Source organism: Gymnogyps californianus, chromosome 23, assembly GCF_018139145.2.
Source record: "Gymnogyps californianus isolate 813 chromosome 23, ASM1813914v2, whole genome shotgun sequence".
NCBI lineage: Eukaryota > Metazoa > Chordata > Aves > Accipitriformes > Cathartidae > Gymnogyps > Gymnogyps californianus.
Window position 1 is genome coordinate 3,449,884 of NC_059493.1, and position 25,705 is coordinate 3,475,588.

Sequence of the window (25,705 nt, forward strand, 5' to 3'; positions counted from 1 at the left end):
TCTATTTATTCTCTTTGCCCCTTTTAGGTTTTATCCTGCTTAGTGCAGATAGCCTCTGTACGCAGATCCCTCTTCAACAATGCGGAAAGAGCAAAGTTTTTATCTCATCTCGTTGATGGGGTTAAACGAATACTGGAAAACCCACAGGTGAGTATTTCAGATGCAGTCAGTGGAATTGTGTCTCTGCTTCCTCTGCATCAAGTTTCTTCACCAAAAATACTTTCTAATGTACGTGTCCAACTTGTGGCACTGGGGAGAAGGGTGCAGCGTCTTGCTGCTCTTTTCCTACCGCTCCACCATAAATCTGCGCCTCTTGTAGCTGACTGCCATGTCTTGCGAAGTAGTGCTGTTTTTCAATTCTTCTCCTCTTTTTCTCCTCTCAGAGTTTGTCAGACCCGAATAACTACCATGAGTTCTGCCGATTGCTGGCCCGATTGAAAAGCAATTACCAGCTGGGAGAGCTGGTGAAGGTGGAGAACTACCCCGAGGTCATCCGACTCATTGCTAACTTCACCGTGACCAGCCTGCAGGTACAAAATGGTTTTATTTACCCTCGATGGGTGTTTATGCCCCTTGTCTTCTCTTGAAACAAAATTATAACCCTCTCGTCTGTTCTTTGCTCCTTAATTCACTGTGTGATATTTTTACCAAAAAACCCTGCAGACTCTGTGACAGAATCCTGCGGTGTAGCATTGATTATTCTGTGAATTCCTACTGAATGGAACCGGAGCAGTATGTGGGGGAAGGCAGGGTTGCTATGCCTCCAGAGTCTTTCCATGTCCTAGCAGGGGAAAAAAAAAACCCAACCTTGTTAAATAAGGCTTATTTTTAGAATTATGTATCACTTCACTGTTAAAATGCAGTTGCAAGGATTGCTAGTAATATAAATATCACGCCATATTCCCACTGAGTTTTCCACTGGTGTACAGCTTGTAAGTACACCCCTCCACAGAATATGGTTTAAAAAAATTGTATAGCTTACATAATGCCTTTATTTGTTAAGTTTTAATATTTATCTGGAAAACAGCTTTAAACTGTACAGTCTGTTTGGGGAGCTGTCTGCAGCACGCTACAGTATGAGCTCGGCAGTAGTTTGGGACCAAAGGCTTTGGCTCTGCTACACAGCCTAGGAACTCGGGATTATCTTTCAGTCTTTACTGAATGCTGGTAATGCCTGCTGAATTCAGGTGTGAACTGAAATTCATTGTTAAAATTGGCAACCAGACCATTAAAACTTTTATATGTTGCATTATCTAGTGTTACCTGAGTCAAAATAATATGGGTAAAATAATCAAGGCCATAACTCACTGGTTTCCTTGCCTTTTCTTTCTCTTGGCTCCTGGTAGCACTGGGAGTTTGCGCCGAACAGCGTTCACTATCTCCTAAGCTTGTGGCAGCGGCTGGCTGCATCAGTGCCCTATGTTAAAGCCACAGAGCCTCACATGCTCGAAACATACACACCAGAAGTCACAAAAGCTTACATCACGTCCAGGCTGGAATCTGTGCACATCATATTGAGGTAAGAAAAGCAGAGAGATGGCAGCACTTCTGTTTGTCAGCACCAGAGTCTAACGCAGAAGGCTCTAGGGTGTTTCTTTTGTGAGTTTTGTTTTAAAAACGGGCAGGACTGCAGGAAGTTCTGTGAGTCACCAAAGGATTTCAAAGGGAGGCTTGCCTAAATCGCATATTCTGTCTCATATAAAAAAGATTTTTTTTTTTTTTTAAGCTGGGTTTTTTGAGACCTTGCTCAATCTCAAGTGGCTGAGATTGATCTGAGTGGTCTCCAACATGTTATGGGTAGAATTCATCTTACCTAGCATCATACATCTGCAGCATACCGTTTATGCTCTGAATTGCCATCGTAGCAGAGAGAAATAAGCATGCAAAGTGTGATTCACTTAATATTTAGATCTCTGCTGTAGGGTGGCACAAATTATACCTAAAAGTGTCTTTTTTTTTTTTTTTTTTTTTCTTTTCTTCCTTTGAGTGTAGGGGCAGCCTACAGGACTCTGTCACAGTGCCTGAATTTGTGTGGGATGGTTTCTACCTTGTGTGTGTTTGTATTTGATGAAAACAAATGGTCAAGTATAGAAAAATAATGACTCTCTTAAGGAAGACTGATTGGCTCATACCTTTTTAGGTATCTAGCAATGCAAGGGAGGAACAGCAGGTTTAGCTAGTTCTGGAGTTTGCAGTAAACTTATTGTTCAGGTTTGTGTATTTAGAGGAAAAGGCAACTAAAACATTGAGAAGGATGGAAAGCTTTGTTATACAAAGACAACCAGACAGGGACCTTGTTCTTGGCACTGCACATGCTGTTCAAAGACGTGGGTAAATGTTAAAGACGTAAGAAGAGCTTACTCATCCCAGGTCCTGATGGCCTTTCCACCTAAACCACTACTGTTCTTCTGATTTATGGCCGCAGTAACGGTCAGATGATTACGTCGGTCTGTGTAGCTCTCCATCGTGAGAAACAGTAGAGGCAGAGACTTTAGTCATTGGAATGGCTGTATGTCTGGGAAAGCATCCTCTTTCTGATAGAAATAAGCTTATGTTATGGGTTAAGTTATCTCTGCATTCTAAGTCCTTTTCTAATCTGCTTTCTTGCTGCTTAGGGATGGTTTGGAGGATCCACTGGATGATACTGGCCTTGTGCAACAGCAGCTAGATCAGCTATCCACAATTGGCCGGTGTGAGTATGAGAAGACCTGTGCTCTGCTTGTGCAGCTCTTCGACCAGTCAGCCCAGTCCTACCAGGAGCTGCTGCAGAGTGCCACCGCCAGCCCCATGGATGTTGCTGTACAAGAAGGTGAGCGTGTTCAGAGGACCGTGGCCTGTGAGCTTGCAGGAGGTTGCCCGTTCTCAAAAGTACCGCTTCAGAAGCCTGCATTCCTGGTGAAATCCATGAATGGGGAGGCAAATCTCACAAACGTTCCCTTGGGGAGTTGCCCGTATGGTGTAGAATATTTTTGGCTGTGGACAGACACTCCCAACGCACACAGCATTGCTGGCTGAAGATATTGCTGTCCTACAACTGACTCCATTCCTTTTTTGGGGAAATGTAGTGCATTTCCTTGCCCAGCCTTTCAGAGACAAGTTCTGAGGATGTTCCCCCATCCACAGGTGGTCAGCACTGCCTGCCCCATCCCTCTCTTGTCTGAGGCGGGATATGGAGTGCTCATTTGTACTTCCCCGCTGGCTATGTGGCAGAAACCTCGGCTGGTTGTTGGTAATGAGTAACTGGGAGTGGGGTTTTCAGCTGGTGCCGCTGTCTGAAGGAGGGTGTCTGTCCACAGCATTGGGTGGGTTCAGCACGGAGCTTTTGTACTTGCACAGCTGGTTGGTTTAGGAATTTCTTAACACTGGCCATAAAGAAACAGTTCCTTTGGAGGTTCAGGTATAGCTGTGTTATGCCCCCTCTCTAATAATGTAGCTGGCTTTCCCTTTCGTGGAGGAGTTGGGCGCATCAGCACAAGTATGGAAACTGTTCCTCTTCCTTCTGAAACAGTATTGTCTGATCTAATGCAGTACATTTTATTTTTTTTGTGTGCGTGGGCAAAGCTCCATACGATGTTGACTTCTCCACCAGCCACATGTACTTTGAAAGAATAAACGCTGCCTGCTGGCATCTGCACATATTTAAATACATAGAATACAGTTTTACAAGAAAGTGGCTTTCTGCAGTGGAATAGCTTTAAATACTGAAAATCTTCCAGGCAGACCTGGCATTCTTGTTTCTTTTCTAGTAAAGTTGTGCCTGTTCTCCACCAAGTGGAAAATTCAGTAATTTTGGTATAGATGGGCACTAAAGCAGAAAGATACTCCTTGTGAATGCTGTCTTTGCCAAAATAAAACGCAAATCTCCTCAGCTTCCTCTGTGTAACGTGTGATGTGCTTGGTTCTGATGTTCTCTGTTGGTTTCAGGGCGCCTGACGTGGCTCGTCTATATTATCGGGGCAGTGATTGGTGGTAGGGTCTCGTTCGCCAGCACGGATGAGCAGGATGCGATGGATGGCGAGTTGGTTTGTCGGTAGGGATGCTGACTGTTTCCTAGCTGCACCCCTATTGAAGTCAACAAAAGAATTGCTATGATGAAGCTGCCACCATGTTCTTCCCCTCTTTTCACTGAAAAGAACAGTGTGGAATTGGCCATCCTGAAAGAAGGGATTGGCGGCACCGGCTAGAGCCAGTCAGCAAACTTCTGCTGTGGCTTGGCTAAATCGGGAAATCTGGGTTATAAGAAAGAGAATGAGAGGGGAAGAGCATGTAAGAGGGGAATTATACCGGGCTTAAATGCATGCACTGGGGTAGAACTAAATGCGTGATGGTTCTTTGCTGGGGTGGGGGGAAAAGTCTTTTTCCTAGTTAATAATCCAAAGCGAGTTTTGTCCATAAATACGCTGTGAATATTATAGTTCTTCTATAGCTGTTAAAACTTTATAATGTCGTCTAACACGTGCTGGATTTTCGGGACTGTAAATCCTCTCCAGTGCAAGCTTTGTTTGATGGATGTGAGAACATGTAGCTTACAACTCATGAACAACCTTGAGTCACACTGAATGCCTTCTGGTCCAGAGCCTAATTGCTCTGCTTGGAAGCTAGGGTAAGAAAAGGAGCTAAACTGTGAATGTATGGAAGCTGGCCTGTTGGTGAGCCAATAGATAACATCAAGCACTGGCTTCCCATGTAGCTGATGAGTTACTGAAGGGGAAATGGTGAGACCCCGCGTATATTTCAGCTACCTTTAGTGCCAGCATATGTGGTAGATGTTCATAGAAGCCTGTTTACGTTTTATCTTCTTTCCCACTCTGTGCTTTGTGGCACTTGCCAAAAAGAATATCGTTGCTTTTGCCCCCCTGTTTTGCTGCATGTGTGTTACGTACCCCAAAATCCCTCGACCCTTCCCTTGCCAGCAAGGTCTGCTCGTTGAGCCCCTGCACAGGTCACAGCCTTGTTTCTGCAGGGCTCACAACAAAAGCCAAACTGAAGTGGGAGTGTCGTTTAGAGTCTGGCTCTTGTGAGGGGAGCAGGTAGTGGCTTCTCAGGTGGGTTTGAGAACGTGATGGACCAGTCACTGGGTAAGTGTGCTAAAGCACCTGAAACTCGCTTCTGCAGCAAATGAAAACCAAGGCCTTGCACCCCTGTTAGAAGGGATATAGAAGCCTTATGATGGCCTTGCACAGAAGAGGAATGTGCCCTAGTCAGGGTTTTGTTATCAGTTTTGTCAGTTCTTGATCCAAAACGACAACGCCCACAGAAAGTAAAAAATACTGTTGCACACAGCCTGGAAACACCACCATGTGCCAGAAATCCCTCCTTTCTCCCAGTGTCCATCAGCAAGGTGTGTTTTTCCCACCTCTCTCCAGAGTGCTGCAGCTGATGAACCTGACGGACTCTCGTCTGGCGCAGGCTGGGAATGAGAAGCTGGAGCTTGCCATGCTGAGCTTCTTTGAGCAGTTCCGGAAGATCTATATTGGCGATCAGGTGCAGAAGTCTTCCAAGGTAATCAGTCCCCTTGGCTGTGTCTCTTTGGTGATACAAAGTCCAGTAATAGCTTCCCTTTGTAAATGAAAGCGAGTGGCATTACTTGTTTTCTCTTCTTTATAGCTGAAAATGTTTGAGACACCTGTCTGCTGTGTTTTCTAGATACATGTCCAGTGTTAATGTTGCAAACCCTGAGCTGTTTTTGAAATGCAGTGTTCTGTACGCGTCGGGAAGGAGGCAGTGACTATAACAGCCTAGAATTTGAGACCTGGGTTCAGTTTTGTTATCTGCCAGGTTTCTGCTGTGACTTCAAATGAGTGCCTTAAGCCTATATACCAGTGAAAGTGTGCGAGTCACACCACCTTGTACACCCATGAGGAGCCTGAGCTTAGCATCTGTGCCTTGCTTCCTCGGCTCTAAAGTGAAGATAAATATCCATTCTCTTCATCACAAGGCAGTTGTAGATGTACTGGACTTTGAATGCCTTGGTGCCTCTTTAGAGATGCAAAATAGCTTTTTTAAATTAAAAGAAAAAATGTAAAGAATGGGAGCATCATTACTCCAGAATTAGGTTCTCTTCCTTTCCAGTAACCTATGACCTTCCTTCCCCACCCCAGAGACTTTGGAGCAGTGATGTGACAAGGGGCTTAGGGTTCCAGGCAAATATGCTAAGATACTGTGTGTAGTAGCAGGTGGAGGAGCACAGTTATGTCCCCTTCCCTAGGAAAAGCAAGTGTTTTGGCTTCTGCATACAGTATCTGAACCTCTGAACCTGCTATAACTTACGATAGAAAAGAGGTCGCAGTGGTTAGGGCAAGTATTTGTCTGGATCAGATCAATCAAACAACGCACAGAGATGCTTGTGATCTGGGAAAGCCCAGGGCATACACCCTCCCAGGCATGTGTGCCACAAAGGGAGAACAAGTGAAAAACAAATAATCCTTGATCATTGCTTGTTTTCTTGACAGCTTTTAAATTGGTGTTATTTTTTCCCTCCAGCTGTACCGCCGTCTCTCAGAGGTCCTGGGGTTGAATGATGAGACCATGGTCCTGAGCGTCTTCATAGGAAAAATGTAAGTGTTCCTGCTTGCAGGCATCAGAGATTCCAGGGTTTATTTGAAGGTATAACCAGGAAAACTGGAATATGAGGGAGTGTTGTTCAGTCTAAAACTAGTAACATCTGGCTACTCGAGAGAATTACAGGCTTTTATCAGGGCTTAAGTCACGCACAATATCCAGGATTGACTTATCCACCGTGGAGATGCAAAAATAAGCCGTACACCAGGATAATGGATTCTCTTTCCAGTGCCTGCTTAGTAAAACCAAAGTCAGAGAGGGGACAGCCTCAAGCGCTCGTGCCGTATCACTTGACTATTGGCAATCACCAGCCACGAAAGCTCAATGGGGAGGGGACTGCTCCTTCAAAGGTTTTCTTAGCAAATTGTGCTGTTCAGTACCAGAATAGCGCAAGTCCTTTTCTTAAAACTCTTCCACTCTGGTAGGCACCCTATTCGGCCTGTTCCTTGGCAGCTCTCCTCTGGACCAAACCTGTCGACTGGCTTTTTGTCATGTCTTTGGCAGTCTCCGTTAGCATTTTGAACCAATTCAGTAGCTCCCATGCTGACGCCCAGTGCCGTGCGCCTGGTGACGTGCAGCCGCTAGCTCCCCCTCGACTTCTTTAGCATCGCCCCCGTCTTTACGTGCATGGGGCCTTGCCTTGCCTACCCTCGCGCGCCCTGGCTGCGCATCATCCCCAAGGGGTGAAATGGCTCTCCTGGAAGAAGCAAGGGCTACTAGAATTCTGCAGCTGACAGTGGATGGTGCAGGTGCAGAATTGCATACGTCTGCATGTAGTCACTGCCGCAGAATTCTCTTACCCTTGCTGCAGAAACCAGCCCTGGAGTGCCACAGAATTCCAAGGGCCTGGGTATGGGCCAGTGTAGCTTGGGACCCAAGTAGTGAAGATTATCTGAAGGATAATTTTCTAGTCAACCAAATGTAAGTACAGTAATTTTATACCAATATTTTGTGGCTTGTGATGTCTGTGGTTTCGGTGGAGGGTGGAGCTGATGATGTTGGGTGACTTTTGAACTGGAAGAATCCGCCGCACAGCAAAGGGGAAGCCGAGCAAACCTCTCTGATCCGTCCTTCTTGTCCTCTTCCCTAGCATCACCAACTTGAAGTACTGGGGTCGATGCGAGCCTATCACCTCCAAGACGCTGCAGCTGCTCAATGACCTCTCCATTGGATATCCTTTTCAGAAGAGCTGTTGAGCACGCAGAACACTTAAACCTCAGGATGGGGGAAGAGTGACCCAGATGCTCGGCTGGAACAGGAGCACTCTGCGTGTAACAGATTCCTGAACCACTTCATCTTTTGGGTAGCGAAGAGCAGAGTGCGAGTGCTTGGTCAACGTCTTATCTAGCTGTTGCATTGCAGTGGATGGCTATAACGTAGTGGGTTTTTTTTATTTTGGATCATAATTGCTTTGTAGCTTACCGTCCACAGTTAATTTGTTCACAGCTACAGTCTGTCTTATGGTCTTCTGCTTGTTCTTCCTGACAGAGTAAATAAAAATGGTCACTGCAAGTCTCTACAGTAGAGATGTATGCAACTTGGTTGCTCTTGAAACAAATGGAAGAGAGGCTAGAACATATTGAATAATATAGACGTAAGTCCCCTTCCAGTTTTGCCCTGGGAAGTGCTTTGCAAGCATTGCAAGAAGTTTTCTGCTGACTCTGCTGCTTCCTTAACACCCCCTTTACATACAGTAGTGTTAGAAAGCTGGTGAAACTGAGCGCCGTACAGTTCATGCTGAACAATCACACGGTAAGTCCTTTCACCTTCTGCTTCTTGTCTCACAGCAAACTCCTCCGTCTGCCCTTGTGCAGCTGAGATAATCCCCTAATTTTAACACCCGGACACACTTTTGAAGTTTACCTGTCTCCCAGATGCTTCCACTGTACTAGATGAGCCTCTAGAAAATGTGATCTGTGTTCCATCTCTCTCTGTTCAAAGCCTGCCCTTGAATTTTGAGGGGCTGTAATTATGTGGTACCTTTTATCCCCGAAGGGTTAATGTGAGGGTCTCTTTACTCTCCACTGAAAGACAGCCGTCTCCAGAGTGAAGTGCGGGAGACAGCTGATACTGCTGCACATGCAGGCAGACAGCAGTGAGCACTCTTTATGCAATTTAATGCAAAGTATGACAGCATTTCAGTGCCCCAGCTTTCATTCTAAAAGTGCTGATTTGAAAGAAGTGCTGTCACTTGCAGTGGTCAGGATAGCAGCCTTGTTCCTTGGTCACTGCCAGTATGGTACTCCCTGTGCGGATCGGGGATGCTGACTTGAAATCAGAAATGCTAGAATGAGCAGCTAGAAGCCAGCAGGAAAGTATCGGATTTCTGACTTGCCTCTGGGAGCTTGTGGTCATTTGATGCTCCGATGCTGTAGCGATAGGACTCCCAGCGCCGCATCCAGAAGGTTTGCATTTGACTGGTTGAACGAGGCGCTGTATTCCTTGGGCTAGGGGATATTTTGCAGGCAGTCCCTCGTCCTGTGTTTGGCCCAGAAGCTGCATTCAGGCTGCATTGTCTGAGGCTACTGTTTCCGTGGAGAATACTGGCAGAGTCACTGGGGATCTGTCTGCAGAGGGCTGCTTTTTGGCAACCTTAACGCCTGAAGGGTCCCCATGAGTAAGGGGGGCAGATGGCTTCTCTGCTCTGGAGGCAAAGCGAGACTTCCTTGTTCAGCTGGTCCTGGGGAATTCCAAGATGAAAGATGATTGTGCTGGTATCCTTGCCAGCAGATAGGACGCTGCTCCGGGGCGTGCAGGCGCGGTGCCTGTTGCCCTCTGGTGGCCTGTTCTTCAAGATGGCTGGCAGATGGGAAGTGGTTAGCAAGATAACCGTGCAGCTCGCTGCTTCTCATCCTTGCCCAGGCTGAGAATTAGACAGGGGAATGAGGGATCCTCAGCCCTTGACGCAGGAGCCCATTCGAGGTGGTGGTTCCCCTTTAACCCATCTCCTCTCTTCCATTTGCAGAGTGAGCACTTTTCTTTCCTGGGCATTAACAATCAGTCCAACCTGACTGACATGAGATGTCGGACTACGTTCTACACTGCACTTGGGCGTCTTCTCATGGTGGATTTAGGTACTCGGGTCTTTTCCTGGGAACCAGAGCAAAATGGTGACTTTGTGGTTTGGATGCTGGGCTCTGCAGTAGGCTAGGTCCTGCTGTTCAGGGAGCTGTAAGCTCTTGCAGGAAAGGATGCTGGAATGGGAGAAGCCAAATGGGATAAGAAAAAGGAGAGGAAAGAAGCTCAAGAGTGGGTTTGATGCCATGTTGCTGGGTACAGGTAGTCCAGAGGTGCACACCACCATGGCTGGGGCTAAATTTTTCCTTCATAATATTCCAAATGTTTTCCTGAGGTGGCAGGGTTCTAAGTCTTTTCTCTGAGTTAGATATTGGCAGTGATAGATCACCTGTCTGGAAACCTGTGGTGTCTCTGCCTCTAGCTCCGTGGGTGAACAATGTCTGAATGTCTAGCACAGGCAGTACTGCAGGGCGCAGGGATGTGCAGTCTATTTCCTCCTGATTTCTTTTTTTTTTTCTTTCAGGGGAAGATGAGGATCAGTATGAGCAGTTCATGCTTCCCCTCACAGCTGCCTTTGAGACTGTGGCACAGATGTTCAGCACAAATACTTTCAATGAACAAGAGGCAAAAGTAAGTTGGGCAGGACCTTCCCTGTTATCCGTGCTCTCCCTGCTCTTTCCCTTAGGGGCTTTGACATTTTCAGATCAGACAGACAGGAGAGAACAAGTAACTCCTGCAGAGTGAGAGCCGCCTCTGCCCTCTGAACGACACAAGTAGATGGTGGAGTGATAGGTGCTTTTCTTTCAGTATATGGGGAAGCGGTGGTGTGCCTTGTATCCCTTGGGGTCTAGGTGTAGTTCATAATTGAAGCAGTGAGCCTCATCTGCTAGCTTTCCTTCTGCTGGGAATGAGATACCCCAGTACTGTCACTGCACTGGCTGAAATTAAAGAGGGCTTTTGGCACTGAAGAGGAAGAACTGTCTGACCTGGGACTGGCATCCAGCACAGAAAGGCTCTGTTGCTGTTGGGATGGGAGGAAGGGAAGTGGCTCTGGGCTGGTGGAGCCAGGGAGGGAGAGATCCATACGTGTGTTGTGTTTTAACGTATCTTTTCTTTTGCAATACAGAGAACTTTGGTTGGTTTGGTGAGAGACTTGAGGGGAATAGCCTTTGCCTTCAATGCCAAGACCAGCTTCATGATGCTGTTTGAGTGGATGTATCCTTCCATTGCCCTAAAACTTGAGTCATCCTGTCTGTCAGAGGGGAGAACTCTGGCTGACTGCAATGCCCTATTTTCCCCGCTAAATCCTGACCGGGGTTTCTCTTCACTTTTGTAGTACTCGGTGTCCTGCCTCTAAGCCCTAAAATAGATTTGACTTGGTCTGTCTGCAACCAAGTCAACCTAGAAATCTGCTCAAAGCTGAACTGTTGGGGTTTTTCCGATTGGACCTAAAGAGATTTGACCCGTAAAGCACAAAGGCCTTTAATGGGATGCTTGTGTCTCAGCAGCAACAAAAGCTTTCCTCTTGCTCGCTAAAGCCAACAGCAGTTGGTATCTTTGTCCTCTTGGTGAGAGCATAGCTGCTCAAAGAGCACGGTATCTGGGCTCCAGATTTCTCTTTGGCCGGTGAAGGTCAGCTGTCTGTTGCAGTGACAGATCTTTGTATCTGTCTTCCCTTTCATTCAAAACCTTTTTGGTTCTGGTTTGTCCTAGTTTAAGAAGTGTGTATGCAAATCCTTCAAGGGACTTAAGATTTTTTTTATTATTATTATTATTTTTTTTTTTCTGTGATAAAGCAGACCCCAGCAAGCAGCATCTCTGTTTAAGCTTGTTAAGTAAGCTGCTTTGCAGGGCTTGGGGGCAGTACGCAAAATACGCCTTTTGGTAGAAGTTGTGACCTTTTTTCTTTGTGCAAAGCAACAAAGTTCCTTAGCTTTCGCCTTGCAGCTACCCATCCTACATGCCAATCCTACAGCGGGCAATTGAACTCTGGTACCATGACCCAGCCTGCACTACACCTGTCCTCAAACTGATGGCTGAGTTGGTACATAATAGGTACGAACCTCCAGCATCTGAAAGCTGGCAGGGATTTGTGTCCGTCTGCTGCTTCAGCCTTTGTGTGGGTGTTGGTGCCTGGTTGTGTTCTCTCTGCTTCAGTCTATTTATGCTATAAAGGCTTCCAAGGGGACAGGGGGGAACTGGCATTGTTTCAGTAGGGGAGAAAATCTAACAGTTCAGATATCAGTCGTGTCCTGACTCAGTCAGACCAAGAGACACGATCAATAAGCACTGAATTTTTTCAGCGTCTGCTCCCAAGGACAGCACTATAAGATGGAGGCAGGCAACTTGTGTTAATTTTTAAAACCTGTGTTTAAAGTGAGCGTTGTTCTGTCTGGCAGCCAGATGACCACTTTTGCTTTAGAGCATCAGCTCTTTTTGCCAGCAGAGAGGTACCTCTGACGCTATTCAGATAATTCAGAAGCTGTCTAATCTGGCAGTGGAAGGTTGCCAAGATGTTGCTCTGGCTTAGAGCCAGCTGAACACAACCCTGTAGGAAGGGACCGCTGTTACAGCCGAGTGGAAGGGACACGAGGTTCAGGCACAGTCATTTGAGAGTTGACTCTCCGTACTGTCAGACTGTTTGCCACAAGCGAGCGGCATCTTTGCAGTGGGACAATCCTTACTGGAATACGTCCACTCATTTATTTCAGGGGTGAACTGGACAACTCGCCGCACTTCAATTGTAAGATCTATTCACTGTAGGGAAAAAAAATGCCAAGCTCTGAATTCTTGGTCGTGTTATGAATAGGAGCTAGTCAGCCTGCCCTACAATGCTGCTTCCAAGATGTTCGCTGTGTTTGTGTACAGTAGCCTAGTGACTATTGCCAAGACAGGATTTCCAGCCTTGATCTTGTAATATTCCTAACGTCTGTGAAATACAGGCCCTTTCTTCTGCGACAGCAGAGCTCGTCTGTCCCTGAGTGGCTGTGTCCTGTCTGGCTTTGGCAATGAACAGTGGTATTTTCTACCAGACCAGGGCGTTTTGTTGAACTCTGGGGAGCAACCCAGGGAGCAGGGTTCCCCAGTAGACAGCAGCGCATGGAGGTGCTCGAGTGTTAGCTTTGTTTTTACTCCCAGGTACGTTTGAGCTCCAATTTATTCCCTTTCTTTCCATTAGATCCCAACGGCTGCAGTTTGATGTGTCCTCACCGAATGGCATCCTGCTCTTCCGAGAAACGAGTAAAATGATAACGACGTATGGTGAGTATCCGGCAGGTGGGATCTGGGCAGCCTCGGTCTGCCCTTGACTCCTCCGGTTGCTTGAGGAACGAGGGCTGGGGCACTTGCCAGCTCAGAGAGCGAGCCCGGGCTGGGAAGCAGTGCCAAACCGCTTGCTGAATGCATGCTTAGATACAGGGAGATGCTTCTGCTTGAAGTGCTGGGTAGGCAGGCAAGCAGAAGGAGCAGGGTTTTTGCCGTGCGAATGAGGAAGAAAATGACAGCAACGAGCAGGAGCCCAGCTGAGCCCCTTGTGAGTGTGCAAGGTGACATGGGCAAGTCTGTGAAGCAAGCGGAGAGCAGTCCTGTCCTTATGCTGTCCTGTTTCCACCGCAAAATTACAGGCAGTTGTGTTCTCCTGTGGTTCCTAGTAGAGCCACACTTTTAGCTTGTAACGGGTTCCTTAACCTTCGACTGGGGAATAAGTCTTTGGTGCTTGTGGCTGACTTCTCAGTCACTCTTTATGGCTCTACTTTTGTTTTTCCTGCACCCTGGGGGAGAAAGGGTTTGGATGTGGTTGCTGGAATACTGAGTCTGCTTCTGTGCTCGTGCAGGAAATCGTATCCTAACGCTTGGGGAGGTCCCAAAGGATCAAGTCTATGCCTTGAAGCTCAAGGGGATTTCCATCTGCTTCTCTATGCTGAAGGCTGCACTGAGCGGGAGCTACGTCAACTTTGGGGTCTTCCGTCTGTACGGGGATGATGCACTGGACAATGCCTTGCAAACTTTTATCAAGCTTCTGCTTTCCATCCCTCACAGCGACCTTCTGGTAAGCCGACACCTGTGATTAGCGGTGTAAACACATGGCTAGGGAAGACAGGGTTGGAAGATTATACAGTAAAGGAATACTTTAATGACAGAGATGAGTGAACTTGTGCCACTTGCTGGAACCCCAGCTATAGGTACAGGCCAGCAGGAAATTACAGCTCCTGGAATGTGCAGCGGCAGGTCCTGGGTGAAGGCTGTAACCCCAGCACCCAGGGCCCCGCTGGGCAGCCCCGCTGCTCAGCTCTCCAGCGGGGTACGCGCCAAGTCTCAGCAGAGCAATTACCAAAATAATTCCTCCTCTATCTGAAAAACACTTCCTGCAAGTGAAGGATTATTCTTCCCTGTATTGCCTGTGGGCAGAGATCTCGATGCATCAGCAATTACAGTGCAACCTGCTTGCTGAAGACATCCAGCTACAGAGTCTTGCTCCTATCCAGACCTCATATACAGAAATCCATTTTGCAGCAGAGCTTTGAGACCCTATCAGCGCAGCCCTACTTGGCAAAATAGCGAGGAGAGAGGGCAGCATATATTCCTCCCAAGTCTTACCTGTCTTACTGCCATAGCAGGATCTGAAACAAGTTGTTGCCATCTCTGTGACTGCATTCAGCACGTTCTTGATTTGATATACTGGTGGCCAAACCATTGCTCTTGAGACGTGCAGCTCAAATGGAACTCTTGAGATGGGGCCACTTTGCAGGCCTCCCAGCAGAGTCCCCCCACAAGGCTCGGGGCTGCTGAGGGGTCTGTGGCACTGACTGCAGTGCAGGCTGCTGAGCCCAGCGCTGCACGTGGTGATTTTTATGTGATCTGGCACTCTGCATGGACACCTGGAGAGCCAGTCCTATCTCTGCATCTCCAGCGCTGGCATTAGTCAGCTCACACTCCCCGTTTAGAAAAGCGCAAAGCAGCGGGGAAAGATGTTTTGATATAACAGCGTTGGGAACCTGCTGGACCATTGTTGCTAGAGCCTGTTTGGAAGGCTTTTGGTGGGGGAGAAGGGTGGAAAATATGTTGGCCCATAAGTTATGCTGTGAGAGAGGTTGGTTTGTTCTCTTGCCAGGAGATTCAGTAAGCAGTTTTCAGGTGATTAATGAATGGGTTGGGTCTAGCAGAAAGCCTTAACTGATGGTTACAGGCTAGCCATGAGGCCTTAAAAGTCTTTCTCTCTTCCTTTCTCTGCAGGATTATCCCAAGCTCAGCCAGTCATACTATTCCTTGCTGGAAGTTCTTACCCAGGACCACATGAACTTTATAGCCAGTCTGGAGCCTCATGTAATCATGTATATTCTCTCTTCCATTTCAGAAGGCCTCACTGCACTAGGTAACTACTTTTGCTCTCTGTTGTGCTCTTAGGGCTTTGATATGGAAGTGGGGAAAGATTCTGGTTGCTTTGAATGCGTAGTATTTCAGGCTAACAGGTAAGTTAAGACATACCTTGTGAGTGGGTGGAGGAGTTTCACCTCTGTTAAAACTGCAACATTAGAGGTAGTGAACATGTCAGTGAGGAGGTTGCTGACCTGTTTAGGGTTAGGTGGTTCTTGCTTGCAAAGTCCCTAAAAGGACCCAGATAAATGGTGGTGTTTCCCTGGGAGCCTGCCCAGGCGCCTCCGAGCAAGGGAAACGCTGGCAGTGCCCCAATATCTCCCCCTTTCCTGTTCTTGCAGACACCATGGTTTGCACAGGCTGCTGCTCCTGTTTGGACCACATTGTCACGTATCTCTTCAAGCAACTGTCTCGCAGCACCAAGAAGAGGACCACACCTCTGACCCAGGAGAGCGACCGGTTCCTGCACATTATGCAGCAGCACCCAGAGATGATTCAGCAGGTAGAGACCGAAGGCGTAGGGCCTTGTTGTGGCATGGCACGGTAAACTCCCCGATAAGCCCTGAATTTTCTTAGCATGATGTAATATGGGGGCTGCATGCTCCCTGCTCTAGAGCCCCGGGCTTTTCTGGAGCAAAAAGGATTTTTTGCTAGTATTGCATCTCTCCTACACATTCATCATATGGTAGGTCTGATTCAAAGCCATGCTTCAGGCCCATGGTTCTCAGTGTGCAAGAAACCCCATTTTTTGCATTTCAGATATGAAAGGAAGTAGCCAAAAATGAGTTTTTGTCTTTTTTTTTTTTAAGAGAAATACAGTTGTGGGCGGTGCTGGCAGTTCATAGAAATGAAGCCAGGAAACATACCTTCAACCAGAAAGCATGCACTCTGCTGCTGCTTTAAAAAAAAAAAAAAAAAAAATCAGGGTTTGTTTAAATCCCTGGAACAACTCAGTGGTATGTGTGCACTCGGAGCAGAGCAGGCACCGCGGGGTCCCCATGCTTAGCTGCGTAGACTTCAGCAGACGGGAACCATCTCTCTGCTGTGGCACTCGTGTCGGGACCACGTGAAAGTTGGGTTTGCAGCCTGTTGGAGCACGTGCTGCCTTGGCACCGTTCATGCCTGCCTTCAGAACGGCCTCTGCAGGGTGAATTTGATAATGGAGTTTTACATGCTGGTAGCACATCTGCCATCCGTCTCCTGCCTCCATCTGCAACACCTCTGATAGACACGGAGCTTGCGGGGATTTGTCTTCTCTCTGGGTCAGGAGCGTGTGCAGGGGCAGACAATCAAGAGTGAGCTGAGACATTTTCCTTGCTTAGATCAGGCTTAGCTCAGCATATACCTACACGTACCGTGTAGTTTAGGTACCTCTGTGTCACTTAATGACAGATGATTCTGCTCACAGAGGTTCTGGTGCTCCAGAGGGCCTTGCGTTGGGATTTGGATATCCATACCTTATAGCAAAACACTTACATGCCGCTCGCCTGGCCGTGCTGCTTTGAACAGCAGTGCTCGGTGCATTTCTGATGGCGTTATCCAACCTCGCTCGCTGGTGCTTGTCAAAGTGTCAGCATGACTCCCACGTGGAAGCAGGGAATATTGTTCCATCCTTGCTGATAGATCAAATGCAAAGAAAAGCAGGCTTTTTTTGGGCTAGAAGCTGTGTTTTCTGAGGATAAAAAGAGAAACTGCATCTTCCAAACCAGCTAGGTTAGATACTGGCTTTAGCCTAAGGAGGCTGTAGAAGGGAATGCAGATGCTCCTAGTGTGGACTAGAGGAAGCTCCCCAGGTCAGCACAGCATGTGCTCTCTGCATTTAAGCACTTGCTACTACCTTGTGTAAGTGAAGATGAGCCAGTCTTTCCCCTGGCTGCCTTGGGGCAGGATGGAGTATGTCAGGAATAAATATCCTAACAGCTTTCAGCACCTCTTCCACGTGCCTTCAGTGAAGTTCTCCACCAGTTCATGGGGGCTCTAGGTCCTCCTCTTGTCCCATGATGCTGAGAGCTCTGTGTTAGCATTAAGGCTCCAACACTGGAAGCATCGAAGGGGAATCGTTGCTCCTGAGCCTGCACGGTGCCATGGTGAGGAGAGAGCTGGGATGGAAGGGCTGGCTTTAAGCCTCGCTTTCCCTCTTCCAGATGCTGTCGACGGTGCTGAATATCATCATCTTTGAGGACTGCAGGAACCAGTGGTCAATGTCTCGGCCTCTGCTCGGCTTGATACTGCTCAATGAAAAGGTAAACATCCCACCCTCCCATCGCAGCTGGAGGAGCTGGCTGGACTTGAATGATGCTGGAGCCTTTGGGCTGAAGGGAGCAGAACGGTGTCAGAACAGATGGTTGGGAAGTCGGGACTTGGAGAGATCGCGTGGCGAGGGAAGGGTGTCCAGCCCTCCCCTGCAGCAGCCTTGGCGCTAAGGAATCCTGTTCACTTTCATTCAGAAGGGCACTGGAAGTCACCTGAAGAGCTGTAACGCGGTTCCTCCCTCTTCCCGAGAGCCTGTTGTGCATGCTCTGTCCCCAAGCCAAGGTGGCCATTCATCTGAAAATTAACCCATCCTTCTCTTGTCTTCCCCAGTATTTCTCTGACTTGAGGAACAGTATAGTGAACAGCCAGCCTCCGGAGAAACAGCAGGCAATGCACCTCTGCTTTGAGAACCTCATGGAAGGCATCGAACGCAACCTCCTAACCAAGAACAGGGACAGGTCAGTACAAGCCGAAGACCCGAGGCGTGCTGAGCCCATAGCTTAATGCAGAAACAGAGCCCAGAGAGTCCGTGGTCCTCGTGGCAGCCTCATGGAGAGCAAAACAGAGGAGGAACGGGCAACCTCCTGCTCTAACACGCTGCTCTGCCTTTTCCTTAGGTTTACGCAAAACCTGTCGGCGTTCAGGCGGGAGGTGAACGACTCCATGAAGAACTCCACCTACGGCGTGAACAGCAACGACATGATGAGCTGACGTCTCCCAACTCCACCTGTACAGCGCAGCGTCTCTTTGGCCTGGCCCAGAGGGGTTACCGTTTCCGATGGAAAGAAAAGAGGGCGTTTCTAATCCCTGCTCTTCCCCAGGGCTGGATTGCGGCGCTCGCTTTGGGCCGTACTCCACGTCCCGAGGGAGGAGGGAACAGGAGGGGTTGTTGAGCTCACCGGGGCAGGGTGCTTCTGTTTCCGTGGGAGGGGGTGGAAGGGCATAAGCCAGGTGCAAGAATCCAGCGTCTCCCTACCCGAATGTCTGCGTGGAACGCCAGCGCTCTGCTGCAGCCTGCCTTGTATAAACATGTACATTTTTTCATAACATTTTGAACAAGGTTTATATTGACTCAGTTTAAAAAAAAAAAAAAAAAAAACAAACAAACAAAAAAAAAAAAGTGTGATTGAAATTTTTACAGAGTCCTGGTGCACCGGTGCTGGCGTGAGGGTTGTGTATGCGAGTGAGGAAAGCGTGTCCTGCAGGCCTGAAGCTTTACTGGGCGAGGGGTGGGTGTGTGAAAGTGCAGAGATATATTTAGTGACAAGTGTAGAGAGAAGCAAAAAAAAAAAAAAAAACCCACAAAAAAAAAAAACCAACAACAACAAAAAAAAGGCATTGTAAAATTCCAAATGTATATTTTTTCTTATTAAGCCCCTTGAAATCACAACTTCCTGTTACCGTCTTGCCCTTGTTATTAGGAACTCTAAGCCATGCCGCGTGATCTCTCATTCGTGCTTGCTCGTGGGTGTCTCTCCTGTCCCCCGGTGTAGCAGTAGGCGCTGTCCCCTCGTCAACCCGCTTCTGGCAGGGCCCTCGCCTCCCTCCCTCCCTCCCTCCGCACCCATGCTGTGCCGGGCGCCTGCCCCGCGGCACTCTCCTCGCTCTGCCTTCTCCTTTTCTTTTTTTCTTCCCCCCTCCCCGCCATCTCAGTCGAGCAGGTAGCGCGTGTGGGATGCTCGGGCTGCGGGCGAGCTTGCCGCGCTCTCAGGAGCTCGCAGCGGCGAGCGCGGCCGGCCCCTGCGGCAGCACAGGCCTGCGCTCGGAGCGAGCCGGCGGCGCGGGGCTGCTGCAGCCAACCTGCCGCCTCGGAGGGTTCTTAATAACAAGGTTTGCCTAGCATGAAGTATTTAACACCCCCTTTAAAATGATTCCATTTTTTTCTAAGTCACCATAATAAATGTTTTGGATATAAAATTGACTTACAGAGGAAAGCTGATGGGGGAGGGAACCTGTTTGCCTTGTACTTTTTCCACTATTGTTGCTGCTAGTCGTGTGCATCCCCTTGCTCAGCTCTACCCACAGACACTCGGTCCTTAGGGCTTCAGTTTCTCTTCCCAGACACCACCTACTCTTAATTTTCTTTTCATTTTTTTTTGTTTGTTTTTTGTTTGTTTTATTTTGTTTTCTTTCCTCTGGCGATTGTGTGTTGGGTCCTTTTTCGCGTGAGCAGATTGCTGGTTGACTTGTAAGGGTGTTTGCTGCATACAGTGTAAGCATTGTGACTGCAAATAAAACTTCAATGGTTTCTACTGAGCCGTGTCTGCCTGGGCATCGCCTGCGCCCCAAGCTCGCCCCTGCGCGCGCCGCAGGCAGGAGCTGGCCCCTGCCTGCTGCGGGGTGAGTTTTCCAAGCGAAGTGGGTTAAAAAAAGCATATTATTTGCTTTGTGTGGGTAGATTGGGCTCTGGCACGGGAGCCTCAAGTGGTGCAGGCAAAGGCCTTGCCGAAATCAAAGTGGATTCAGCAATACTTCCTGAGCGGTTTTGGTCTCTTTTAGGGAGCAACCCTTTCGACACCTGCAGCACAAGGAATTACTACTTATTTTTTTTCTTTTTTAAAAACATTTATTTACAGTCTGCAAATGGAGTCTGAACTTGGAGGAGCAGGGAAGGCAGGTACAGCCCTGCTCTCCCCCTGCCCAGGCAGGGACCAGCAGCGGGCAGGGGGGCTTTCTGCCCGGGTGAACACGTCCCGTCCTCACCCCGACGCCGCTTCCTCTGCCGCGGCAGCCGCCGGCTGCCTGGCGCTGCTGTAGACGACGCTGTTACAGCCCTCCCTGTTCCGAGCGATTTCGATGGCGAAAAACTGGATTCTGGTGGCTAGAAGAGGGGAGAGGAAAAACTTAAAAGAGCAGATCCGTGGGTTCAGTTTTCCCGTACCCCTCATGCACCCCTTTTTCTAGCGGGGATGGCGCTGGCTCCAGCCTGCACCGTGGCTCTCCAAGCCCAGCCGTGCCGTGCCGGCCCTCGCTCACCGAAGATGGTGTTCTCCTCGGTGTAGTCTTTGCGGCAGTCCAGGCGGAGCAGGGTGCCGTAGTTGAAGTCCTCCACCACCCCCTCGAACCGCAGGCAGAACGGGCGCCATTTCTGGGGAGAGAAGCATCGGCATCCCTGGAGCCTGGGGAGAGGGGGGGGACGGTTCTGTGTGTCCCCCCCTCCCCGGCCCTGCTCCCCACCTACCTCCTTGGCAGGCTCTGATTTGAGGTCTTCTGGGTCGAGCACGTCGATTTTAAGATCCCTGAAGGTTTTCCTGAACTCGCTGTAGATCTGGTCATCGACTTTGGTGAGGTTCAGAAACTTGGGGTCGACGGAGGAGATGAGCTACCCGGGAAGACTAAAGAATTAACCGTGACCCCCCCCCACAAGCCCCACCACCACTCTGACACCCACACACACACACACCCCCCCCAGGACTTACGTTGAAGTAGACCTGGGCGTGCTGGTGTGCCTTCATGGCCCAGGCCAGCTCCACGCGGGGCTGCGGAGGCAGGAGCGGGGTCAGGCAGGGAGGGCTGCGCCTCCCAGGGGGGGTCCTCTCCTCCCCTTGGGGGGGGGGTGCAGGGGAAGCGAGTGGGGGCAAGGGGAGGGGGGGGGGAAATGGGGAGGGCTTGCGGGTGACAGGGTGGGGGTCTGTGGCCAGACAGACCCCCGGGCACAGCTGCGGCAGGGGTGCGCGGGTGATGCTGTGGACCTGCAAACCCCAAAGTAGCCCATCCGTGTGGGACCCTCCTGGCGCCGGGACCCCCCTCTGGAGGCTGACACCCCCTCAGTGCTGGGGACCCCCCAGGACTGGGACCCTTCTATGAGGGCTGAGACCCCCCCCCCAGTGTAGGGAACCCCCCTGGGCTAAGACCCTCTCCCTGGGCTGGGACCACCCTCTCAGGACTGGGATCCTCCAGGACTGGGACACCCCCTCCGGGGCTGGGATCCCCCCCTCCCCTCCCAGGACTGGGACATCCCCTCCCCTGGGGCTGGGACCCCCCCAAGGCTGGGGGACACCCCCCCCGGGACGGAGACACCCCCCCGGGCTGCCCCCCCCCCCGTACTCACATCGTTACCGAAGGCCTCGGCCGGCAGCGACAGGGCGTGAGCGGCCGCGGCGGCCTCGCCGGGTCCCTGCGCGGGGAGAAGCTGCTGAGGGACCGGCGGGGCGACCCCGGCCCCTCGCCCCTCGCCCCGCCGGCCCCCGCCGCCCCCCCCGGCCCCGCCGGCCCCACCAGCCCGGCCGCCGCCATCGCCAGCGCTGCCGGAAGCCGCGCCGCGGCCCCGCCCACGCGCGCCTGCGCCCACGGGGGACGGGGGACACGCGGGGCACGGGGACACGCGGCGGGGGGGGGGGGGGGGGGGGGGCGCAGGGCAGGGCAAGGCGAGCCATGGCAGGGGAAGGTGGCCCATGGCACGGCGTGGGGACCCACGGCAGAGCGAAGTGGCACAGGGCAGGGCACGGCGACCCGTGACAGGGGTGGCAGGGCAAGGTGGCCCGTGGCACGCCAAGGTGGCACACAGAAGGACAAGGTGTCCCATGGCACGCCAAGGTGGCACATGGCAGGGCACGGTGTCCCATGGCACGCCAGGGTGGCACACGGCAGGGCACGGTGACCCGTAGCATGCCGAGGTGGCACACGGCAGGGCACGGTGACCGGTGGCACGCCAAGGTGGCACACAGAAGGACAAGGTGACCCGTGGCACGCCAAGGTGGCACACAGAAAGGCAAGGTGTCCCATGGCATGCCAAGGTGGCACACAGAAGGACAAGGTGGCCCGTGGCACGCCAAGGTGGCACACAGCAGGGCACGGTGTCCCATGGCACGCCAAGGTGGCACACGGCAGGGCATGGTGACCCATAGCATGCCGAGGTGGCACACAGCAGGGCACGGTAACCGGTGGCACGCCAAGGTGGCACACAGAAGGACAAGGTGACCTGTGGCACGCCAAGGTGGCCCATGGCAGAGGTGGCAGGGCACGGGGACCCATGGCAAGGCAAAGTGGCACAGGGCAGGGCATGGGGACCCATGGCAGGGATGGCAAGACACGGTGGTCCACAGCAGGGCATGGTGGTCCATGGCAGGAGTGGTGGCACACAGCAGGGCACGGTGACCTGTGACACTACAAGGTGGCACACGGCAGGACACAGTAACCCGTGGCACACCAAGGTGGCACACGGCAGGACCCCAGCGCTGCAGCGGGCTCGGTCCCCGCTCTTGCTGAGCCCCTTGGCACCGCGGAGGTGCCAGGTGCCCGGCGGGGCAGGCAGCGGTGCCAGGGGCTGGCACTGCAGACCCCCGAGGTTCTGTTCCCAGAGGGCTGGGGCAGCGGGGGGACACCAGCCCCCCCCACCACCACCCCACTACGGGCTGGGACTCTCTGGGGTCACTCTGGGTACGAGGCTGATGCTTCTCCTGCTGCAGCTTTTGGGGTGGCGGGTCCCCCTGCCTGGTGCTGCGGCACCAGGGTGCTATGGGACCAGGGGACACGGGGGCTCAGCAGGGACGCCCACCCCCGGGGTGGGACGGGGGGGCTCCTCTGCAGGGCAGGGCTCCGGGCTGGGGCTCACACACACCTGAGGGGTGTCATTGGCCCTGAAGGGCTGTTGCTGTTTAAGATGGAAAGGGCCAGGGTGCTGATTGAGTGGGTGGGTGGGTGGGTGGGTGCTTGGGTGGGTGGGGGCCCCTCTGCCTCTATAAGCTGCCCCGGGTGGGGGGGTGCTGCTGGTGCATTTGGAGGCTGCTCTTGGGCTGATAATTAAATTGGGTGCCTGGGGGTGAGTTTTTCTAGTGCAGTGTTAGTAACCGGCTGCATCGCTTCTGGGGACAAGGTGTTGGGGGAGCACAGGGGGGGTGACCTGCCCCAGACCGGCCCTGAGCCTCTGGCTGTAGCTGGTGTGGGGCTGGGGGGTCCCGCAGCCCCGGGGGGGGGGGGCTGGGCAAAGCCCTCCCGGGGGGATTCCAGCAGAGCAGCGCTGTGTGCTCCCCCAGGCTGAGGGATCCCAGAGCCATGTCCCTTATGGACAGCATTGACATCGACAGCAAATCCGAGAAGCCCGTGTCCCTGATCTGGGGTAAGCGCCGGCTCCCCCCAGCAGCATCCCTGTGGGGCTGGGGGCTGCCCTGGGCTGCTCCCCCCTCCCCTGTCCCCCCCCCAACCTGGAGCAGCCCCGCTCTGACACCCGCCTGTCCGCAGGGTGTGAGCTGAGCAGCGAGCGGGACTCCTACACCTTCCAGGTGCCGGAGGAGTGGCAGTGCGAGCAGCAGCTGGCCCTGCGGACGGTAGGGGGTCCCTGTCCCCATGTGTCGTCCCGTCCCCCCCCCCCCCAAACCCCTGGGAGCCCTGGGTGAGGGGTGCCTGGATGCCATGGGGGTCATGGGGGGGGAATGTTCTTCTCACTCCCCAAAGATCTGCCTGGGGGAGATGGCACGGGATGAGTTCCACGTGGTGGAGATCGTGCCGGCCGAGGAGGGGGATGCTCATGCCCCGGTGCCCCTGGCCACGCTGAAGCCTTCTGTGCTGCCCATGGTGAGTGCCCAGGGCAGGGGCTGCTCCGGGGAGGGGGCTGCTGCCGGTGGGTGCTGCCACCCCTCCTCTCTTCCAGGCCACCCTGGTGGGAGTGGAGCTGACGCCTCCGGTCACCTTCCACCTGAGAGCCGGCTCCGGCCCCGTCTACATCAGCGGGCAGCACGTCTCCAGTAAGTACTGGGGTACCACTGCGCCGTGACCCCTTCCTGGGAGTGAGGGCTCAGCCAGCCTCTCCTGCAGTGATGCCCAACCTGTCCTGGGATGAGGAGGAGGAAGAGGAAGAGGAGGATGCTGAGGAAGAGGAGCCAGCAGAGGAGTCCCCTGAGAAGCTCCCCAAGGGCCAAGCTGCCAAGAAGGGCAGCGCTGCCAAGGTAAGCACCCCCTTGGCTGGGGATGCGGTGTGCGGGGAGGGGTCCCCGTGCCACAGGGAGGGGCAGGGATGCAGCCTCCTCCGCTGGGAGCTTCCCCATGCCCTGATCCCGGGGATGGGCTGCTCCGCTTTCCCACCGAGCCCCAGCCCCAAACCCCTTTCTATAATGGGGGTCAGCCGTGATCTTCATCCTGCGGGGAGGAAGAGTCACAGGCTCCGTAGTGAGTCCCCATCCTGCCTGCGCGTGCCTGGCCCTGCCGTCTACATCTTCCTCTCTCTCCCCTAGAAGAGGAGGCTGGAGAAGGAGGATGAGCTGTGAGTATGATGGAGGGAAAAGCATGCACCAGCCCTGCCATGGGGCAGGGGATCCCCCATGCTGCCAGGACCCCCCACCCCTAATCCCAGCCCTCCCCTTCTCTCCCAAGCAGGAACAACGTCTCGCCTGAGGATCCCCTTCCCAGCAAGGTAGGAGCTGGCCAGGGTGTCCCTCTGCATCTCCTGGCTACCCCGTCCCAGCCAGCCATGTGGGTTAACACTCATTGACCAGGAGCTCTTGGGGAGGGAAGGGGGCTGATGTGTGATGCTAATCGGCTGCTGAACTCAAAAATGGGGGAGAAATGCAGGGCCAGGCTGTCCTGGCCGGCTGTGCCCGGGCTGAGGGCTCGCCAAGCCCAGGACTCACCCTGTACTCAGCCACTGTCCCATCCCCGCAGGGACAAGGAGCCGGCCGGGGCAGGAAGGCAGCAGCGAAGAAGTAACAGGAGCTGCAGCGGAGCCTGGCCAAGTACGGGGCAGTGGGATGGGGTGGCCGGGTGCGAGGGTCCCTGTGGGGCTGGGAGGGGGCCCGTGCGTGCCCCCATCTTGTGGCTGAGTGGGGCTGGGACCCAGCCCCAAAGCAGGGTCAGCCCAGGATGCCTGTGTGTAAGACCCTTTCTCCTTCCCTTCCAGGTGCAGAAGAGCCTGGAAAGCCACTGGTTTGGTGTTGTCCTTCCCCAATAAAGGATATTTTGCACTCCTGGCTCTCTGTGCTGGGGATGGAGGGATTGGGGGGGGTTTGGAAGCATCCTCCATCCTGGCCAGGGGATGCTCCTGCCTCCCCCCAGGGCTGCGAGGAGCCCTGTGCCCGCTGCCCTGGCTCTGGCATGCTGCCTGCCTTGGCAGCATCCTTTCCCTTGGGCTGGGGAGGGGGGGGGGGCCGGCGGCTAGCCCCCCTACCCCCCCGTCCTGCGCAGGGTAACAAGTGTTGCTTGTGAATAGGAGACAAAGGGGGATTACTGAGCAGCAGGGAGATGATTATAACCCATTGACCTGGCCTTGGTCTGGAGGCAGCAGGTATTTGTGGAGGGTCTGGTGCCCCTCGGGAGCGGGCGGGAGACTGCTGTGTCTCAGATTGGCTCCGAGAGGGGAGCTGAGCCCGCCACAAAGGCAGGCTTTAGTCTGCTCCAGGTGTGGGGCAGGAGGGCTGAGCCCGTGGGGACCGTTGTGGGGGGATGCCAGGGCTGGGAGGGGGTGGACGGACCTGGGGCCAGGTCAGTCCCCATCTGCGAGGAGCAGGGTACCCCATTCGGGATGCCAGGATGGGGCTGGAGGAGCTGGGGATGGTGAGCGGAGGGGATA

General features: G+C 52.5%; 3 protein-coding genes across 7 annotated transcripts in view; 2 read left to right on the top strand and 1 right to left on the bottom strand.

The window, feature by feature from the left end:
- XPO7 (exportin 7) overlaps positions 1 to 18,296 on the top strand; it is a 48,945-nt gene extending 30,649 nt beyond the window's left edge. For both annotated transcript variants that reach the window (XM_050910069.1, XM_050910070.1), the window contains exons 9-28: positions 28 to 147; positions 384 to 530; positions 1,347 to 1,519; positions 2,616 to 2,809; positions 3,925 to 4,030; positions 5,367 to 5,502; positions 6,484 to 6,557; positions 7,652 to 7,732; positions 8,250 to 8,313; positions 9,527 to 9,635; positions 10,103 to 10,209; positions 10,706 to 10,794; positions 11,527 to 11,634; positions 12,758 to 12,840; positions 13,413 to 13,627; positions 14,812 to 14,950; positions 15,294 to 15,454; positions 17,097 to 17,195; positions 17,536 to 17,663; positions 17,823 to 18,296. In XM_050910069.1, coding sequence (XP_050766026.1) covers positions 28 to 147; positions 384 to 530; positions 1,347 to 1,519; positions 2,616 to 2,809; positions 3,925 to 4,030; positions 5,367 to 5,502; positions 6,484 to 6,557; positions 7,652 to 7,732; positions 8,250 to 8,313; positions 9,527 to 9,635; positions 10,103 to 10,209; positions 10,706 to 10,794; positions 11,527 to 11,634; positions 12,758 to 12,840; positions 13,413 to 13,627; positions 14,812 to 14,950; positions 15,294 to 15,454; positions 17,097 to 17,195; positions 17,536 to 17,663; positions 17,823 to 17,916 — 2,427 coding nt within the window. In that variant the 3' untranslated portion in view covers positions 17,917 to 18,296. The remainder of the gene's footprint in view (positions 1 to 27; positions 148 to 383; positions 531 to 1,346; positions 1,520 to 2,615; positions 2,810 to 3,924; positions 4,031 to 5,366; positions 5,503 to 6,483; positions 6,558 to 7,651; positions 7,733 to 8,249; positions 8,314 to 9,526; positions 9,636 to 10,102; positions 10,210 to 10,705; positions 10,795 to 11,526; positions 11,635 to 12,757; positions 12,841 to 13,412; positions 13,628 to 14,811; positions 14,951 to 15,293; positions 15,455 to 17,096; positions 17,196 to 17,535; positions 17,664 to 17,822) is intronic.
- Positions 18,297 to 19,762: 1,466 nt separating this feature from the next.
- PBDC1 (polysaccharide biosynthesis domain containing 1) lies at positions 19,763 to 21,441 on the bottom strand. Its single transcript, XM_050910254.1, has 6 exons — positions 21,424 to 21,441; positions 21,257 to 21,322; positions 20,625 to 20,684; positions 20,387 to 20,527; positions 20,182 to 20,293; positions 19,763 to 20,026 (listed from the first exon to the last, which is right to left on the bottom strand). Exons 1-6 carry the CDS (start codon positions 21,439 to 21,441, stop codon positions 19,905 to 19,907), a joined length of 519 nt encoding a protein of 172 aa, XP_050766211.1. The 3' UTR covers positions 19,763 to 19,904.
- A 1,504-nt stretch (positions 21,442 to 22,945) lies between these two features.
- NPM2 (nucleophosmin/nucleoplasmin 2) lies at positions 22,946 to 25,100 on the top strand. Of its 4 annotated transcripts, none has more exons than XM_050910249.1 (10): positions 22,946 to 22,966; positions 23,181 to 23,263; positions 23,386 to 23,471; positions 23,599 to 23,718; positions 23,795 to 23,888; positions 23,959 to 24,089; positions 24,375 to 24,403; positions 24,514 to 24,553; positions 24,802 to 24,872; positions 25,037 to 25,100. In XM_050910249.1, exons 2-9 carry the CDS (start codon positions 23,200 to 23,202, stop codon positions 24,844 to 24,846), a joined length of 609 nt encoding a protein of 202 aa, XP_050766206.1. In that variant the 5' UTR covers positions 22,946 to 22,966; positions 23,181 to 23,199; the 3' UTR covers positions 24,847 to 24,872; positions 25,037 to 25,100. The 4 variants fall into 4 exon arrangements, with proteins under 4 accessions (XP_050766206.1, XP_050766207.1, XP_050766209.1 ...); XM_050910250.1 differs by having other exon boundaries at positions 24,517 to 24,553; XM_050910252.1 differs by having other exon boundaries at positions 24,378 to 24,403.
- Positions 25,101 to 25,705: the final 605 nt, after the last annotated feature.

What these genes read in the sequence shown, in the direction of transcription:
- PBDC1 (XM_050910254.1), bottom strand. An exon ending in CCGAGGCCTTCGGTAACGAT is followed by an intron (nt 20,685 to 21,256) that starts GTGAGTACGGGG and finishes CTGCCTCCGCAG; the next exon opens with CCCCGCGTGGAGCTGGCCTG. An exon ending in AATCAGAGCCTGCCAAGGAG is followed by an intron (nt 20,294 to 20,386) that starts GTAGGTGGGGAG and finishes TTCTCTCCCCAG; the next exon opens with AAATGGCGCCCGTTCTGCCT.
- NPM2 (XM_050910249.1), top strand. Translation starts at nt 23,200, where the DNA reads ATGTCCCTTATGGACAGCATTGACATCGACAGCAAATCCGAGAAGCCC. An exon ending in CAGCGGGCAGCACGTCTCCA is followed by an intron (nt 23,889 to 23,958) that starts GTAAGTACTGGG and finishes CCTCTCCTGCAG; the next exon opens with TGATGCCCAACCTGTCCTGG. An exon ending in CTGGAGAAGGAGGATGAGCT is followed by an intron (nt 24,404 to 24,513) that starts GTGAGTATGATG and finishes TTCTCTCCCAAG; the next exon opens with CAGGAACAACGTCTCGCCTG.